The 5155-nt window shown below is 33.6% G+C and overlaps 1 protein-coding gene across 1 annotated transcript; it reads left to right on the plus strand.

Moving 5' to 3' along the window:
- The first annotated feature begins 285 nt into the window (after positions 1-285).
- On the plus strand, positions 286-4349 carry LOC133290878 (protein SAR DEFICIENT 1-like). Its single transcript, XM_061489021.1, has 7 exons — positions 286-473; positions 596-671; positions 809-1361; positions 2915-3075; positions 3212-3406; positions 3523-3622; positions 3740-4349. The coding sequence occupies exons 1-7, from the start codon at positions 382-384 to the stop codon at positions 4006-4008; spliced, it is 1446 nt and encodes a 481-aa protein (XP_061345005.1). The 5' UTR covers positions 286-381; the 3' UTR covers positions 4009-4349.
- Positions 4350-5155: the final 806 nt, after the last annotated feature.

A 5155-nucleotide genomic window follows, 5' to 3' on the forward strand; every position in this document is an offset into this window, starting at 1 on the left:
TTTCACTTTCATGCTAAATGTCTGATTTTTTGTGTCCAAAATGCCTTTTAGCCTTTATCTTTTTTGGCGGAGAGAGTGATAATATTGATAAAGATTTGGGTTGACTTTGGATGGCTGTTGACGTCAAAGTCTTTACATCATATGATACGCATTCTAAGCTACAACATACTCTAATTACTTGGTTATTTCCTCCGATATTCCAAGAAGCTTCGTTCATGATTTATCATAATATTTTATAATGTAACCCAATTCTGCAATCTCACATAGCTTCGGGGGTATAAAAAACACACATCATCTCGTTCTACCTCTCATCATTTAGCTCAGTGCAACCTCTAATTACATCAACGTCTTTCAATCCCTGGTCCCAAATTCTTCAGAAAAATGGCTGCGAAACGGTTTTTGGATGATTCTGATCAAGACAAAGATAAGCCAAGCGACAAACGGATGAGAACACCAAGAACTTCTTTTGCTTCGTATGTTAAATAGCTTACACCACCAACGACACGAATTCATTCTATCCATAATTACTTTTTCTGTTCTTTGTTTAAAACATGTCTCACTTTCTCATGAATCAAACCCCAATTCTTCTTGACAGGGTAATAGGAGAGGTGGTTATGGTGAAAAACTTGCAGAACCTTTTCTCTGGCTTGGAACCTTTGCTTAGAAGAGTGGTAAGTCATAATATTAGACCTTAATTTGATCCTATGATCGAGAAGCAAATCAACATTGAAATTTATTATTATTCATTTATTGGATTAAATAATTTTGTCATGAAAGTATATATATATATGATTATTTAATTTGTCAGGTGAATGAAGAGGTGGATAGAGTCATGAGACATTGTTGTCCACGCTCAATAACAAGGTCCCCTTCTTTGAGAATCCAAGCATTAGAGCAACCATCAAGCTTTCAACTCATGTTCAACAAAAAGCTTTCACTTCCTATATTCACGGGTAGCAGGATACTAGACATAGATAACAATCCAATCCATGTGGTTCTTGTTGACAAAAGTGTTGATCAAATTGTTCCAACAAGTCTTCCACATCCCATAAAGCTAGAAATTGTGGTTCTTGATGGGGATTTTCCTGCTGGTGATAAAGAGTCATGGACGAGTGAGGAATTCAACAACCACATAGTGAAGGAGAGAACGGGGAAGAGGCCATTGCTCACAGGAGAATTGAATCTGACCATGAGGGATGGAATTGCACCAATTGAGGAGATAGAATTCACAGATAATTCTAGCTGGATACGTAGCAGGAAGTTCAGAGTTGCTGTTAGGGTGGCTCCGGGGAGTAATCCAAGTGTTCGAATTTGTGAAGGCATGACTGAACCATTTGTCGTCAAGGATCACCGTGGTGAATGTGAGTTTTTCAATCAATTCGAATTACGTATAATATATTATATATCAAATACATACATAGAACAAGTGTCCTTTTTTTAATTTATTTAAAGGCTGTGGATAACTACTGATCAGAAAGCTGGTTCTCCCGAAAGAAAAATATCTTAATAAAGTCAATCTCTTTAGTCCTATGGTTGTGTGTCAGAAAACTATTGCAGAGTATAGTCTAACACATATATAATATTAACAATCATTGCCCATTATTGTTGTCTTCGTCAGTCCAACTTGAGGATGAAGAAGGAGGACAAAAGAATTTGGGTGGTAGGGGAATTTGCATATGAATAGGTTAACTGGTAAATAATCATCGTTTTATATTTTTTTAACACACTTTTATTTCTGGATTTGAAGAGTAGATATTGCACATATTTATTTTTTTATTTATTTTATGTTTCACATATTCATTTTTTGGTTTACCTTATACTTACTTAATAATACCAGAAAGTGAAGGCGAACACTGAGAATCGAACTTGTGATTTTATGGTTATTAAAACTCTGAAATCGTATAAATAATCAATTCAATCCAAAAAATTTAAGGTATTAGGTGAGAGTTTTTTTAATAATTTTATATCTCTCTAACATAAGTGATGAGTTACTGATTATAAATAGAAAAACACGAGCCATCAGGATTAATGTGGTGGTGAGAAATAGATAGTGGGTAGTAGGTGCTGTGTTCGATTCTAATATATTCAAAAAAAATAAAAATAAAATAATGATGAACATATATTTTCACCAAAACTTTTATATATATATATATATATATATATATATATATATATTGAATATTGGTTTTTTCATGTTACAAGGAAAGAAATCTACGGACACAAAATCAAAGTGGATTTTATTTTGTGTTTTTCCTCTCCCCTATGCAATGCACCCCATTCTGCCTGAGAAATCAATACCCCATATATTTTAAGGAGATTACTTTAAAAAAAAAAAACAAATTTGAGGAGATTGTGACTTCATTTGTATTATATTGCACTTTACAGTAATGGAAAAGTACATCGATCTTATATGACCGACAAGATAGGGTATTTCATTTACACCTTTGCCAGCCAGCAATAGTGATATCTTTAAATTTGCTTATTTTCTTTTGTTTGGATTGGGAAGTGATTGGTGGTCAAATATACAGCTAATTAGGAGCTTAGCTCAGCAACGAATAGATGATCAATCATGGTCCCACCAATGCAACTTATTGATGCAATGAACTATGACGCGTACTAGCTTTTACTTTTCTTTTCTATTGCAATTGATACCAAATCTACTCTGGTTTTGCATCTTCCTTGTTTTGGGACGATATCAAGTCAAAGGTTTCACAGACACGGTGAAGCACGGAGTTAGTGCTCATCTTTTCAAATAATTGTATTGATGAATTTTTTTTGCCGTACTTCTATTTTGTCCCATGACATCTAAATTTTGGTGGCTCTGAAAGTAGTTATTATTATTATTATTATAATTATAATATACTAAATATCTACATTCTTTGCTATTTATTTATTTATTTTTATACATTTGAAGTGTACAAGAAACATCACCCACCAATGCTCCAAGATGAAGTGTGGCGCCTAGAGAAGATTGGGAAAGATGGAGCTTTCCACAAAAAATTGTCCTCAGAAGGGATTACCACAGTGCAAGACTTTCTCAAGTTATCCGTTGTTGATACTCATAGGCTCAGAAAGGTATATATCATCAATATTACTCTATACCCTGTATTGACATAAAATTGTCACCGAAAAAAAACTATTCATTGTTAAATGATTATTATATATGGACTAATAGTCTTTTGTTTGTTTTTTTTATGGTTTTTGCAATCAGATTTTAGGCATTGGGATGTCAGACAAAATGTGGGATGTGACAATGAAGCATGCAAGGACTTGCAACATGGGCAACAAGCTCTACATCTATCGTGGGCCTCATTTTACTATCTTTCTGAACGCCATATGCCAGTTGGTCAGAGCTGATATCAACGGCCAAAACTTTGCCGGCAGAGAGCTTACCAATATGAACAGGGTATACCTTTAAACTTCCCCCCTCATTTTCTAGATTTTATTTACTACAGTCTATAGGTGTTGATTTTAATTTAATCCTCTAATTCATTCATTTCCAATGGGGTACATTATTTTCAGAGCTATATAGAGAAACTGGTGAGAGAAGCATATGCTAGATGGAATAACTTGGAGGAAATTGATGAGGTTTTGAAAGATAACGTTGCTTTGTTAACCCAAGGTATATAATATATATATATATATATATATATATATGTTCTATTAATCAATGTGGCTATGCAAAATTAATTTACAATTACAAATAGGGACATTAATTTGTATGAATGTAACTCAACAGGTGAAACTGTGGAACAATTATTAAATAATCATCAAGGATCGGTAACAGCATATGATGAGAACGAATATTATGATGATAAATCTAGAGAGGGTGGCATCTATAATGCACAAATGGGGTGCAGCGAGTGGCCAGTGAATGCAACATTTGCCACATCATCATTCGTGAATGGCATCCCTTACAGCTTCTCAGAGTCACAATCGGACGGTGATATAACGCCCCCAGGTTCGGGTTCCGTCATTGATGGTGGTGGTGCCCCAAGGTGGCATTAGCAACAAAATTACTACTTTTGATTTTAAGCTGTACATACGAGTTGCCAGTTGGAGAATTTAGTGACTTACGGTGAAGTCTTGGCCCATAACAAAACTGCGTCTAGCCTGTCATGGCTTATATTGGGCTCAACTTTTTGTCTTTCTGGCAGGCTTAGTAAATTATCAGTCCCATTTCAAGGATCCGCAAAAGTTGGGCCTGGCTCCTCTTCTGCAAAATAATAAAAACAACAACCTGCCTTTACTGGGCCAGTGTTGCTATCAATGTATTACCATAATTTTCACGAAACAGCACTGATGTCTTATAATATGATGACTTTTATATGATGTGATCTGACCCTCTTATCTGGTTATATTTACACGTTTTAGGTTTTGGTTTGTGTTAGGAGCCCCATTCTGCGTTTAATTTTCAATCGTTATTGGATAATTTCAAGGGATATAGTTTTCTCATTTTATATGAGAAAAATTTCTCATGCTACACTCATAATATATGAGATGGTCTCATCTTGGTTTTTTTATCTTCTTACCTTTTTGTGGACCTCACTCATATATTATGTGTGTAGCATGAGAAATTTTTCTCATATAAAATGAGAAAATTAATTTCCTAATTTTAATCTCACAACAAAGGAAATCCGCTCAAATATATATATATATATACATATATATATATATATATATATATATATGTATATATGTATATATATATAAGGGAAGGTTACACTTACTACCTCTTCTTCTTATTATCTCTTACTACTAAATTTTATCCGTTGATTTTCGTCAATCTAACGGTTATAATTTATTGAGTCATATTTATTAATTAATTATTGAGTCATATTTATTAGATGGAGAGAAATCAACGGTTAATATTTAGTAGTAAGAAGTAGTAAGAAAAAGAGGTAGTAACCTTTACCATATATATATATATATATATGGGGCATGTTACGTTTACAACTTTTTTTTTTTTACAACTCTTATAACTTCAACTATGTTCTCCCAGGAAAAAAGTTGAGGTTATAAGAGTTGTAAACAAAAGAAGTTGTAAACGTAACCCTCTCCTATATATATAGGGGCAAGATATACTTACCACCAAAAAAGTTTACACTTTTACAACTAACCTGATCATCGTTAATTTTCGTCAATCTAATAGTTA

The sequence above is a fragment of the Gastrolobium bilobum genome, unplaced genomic scaffold (genome assembly GCF_033153095.1).
Source record: "Gastrolobium bilobum isolate Gb01-03AN ecotype WA unplaced genomic scaffold, APGP_CSIRO_Gbil_v1 utg966, whole genome shotgun sequence".
Classification (NCBI taxonomy): domain Eukaryota; kingdom Viridiplantae; phylum Streptophyta; class Magnoliopsida; order Fabales; family Fabaceae; genus Gastrolobium; species Gastrolobium bilobum.

What these genes read in the sequence shown, in the direction of transcription:
- LOC133290878 (XM_061489021.1), top strand. Translation starts at nt 382, where the DNA reads ATGGCTGCGAAACGGTTTTTGGATGATTCTGATCAAGACAAAGATAAG. An exon ending in ATACTCATAGGCTCAGAAAG is followed by an intron (nt 3,076 to 3,211) that starts GTATATATCATC and finishes TTTTGCAATCAG; the next exon opens with ATTTTAGGCATTGGGATGTC. An exon ending in AGCTTACCAATATGAACAGG is followed by an intron (nt 3,407 to 3,522) that starts GTATACCTTTAA and finishes CATTATTTTCAG; the next exon opens with AGCTATATAGAGAAACTGGT.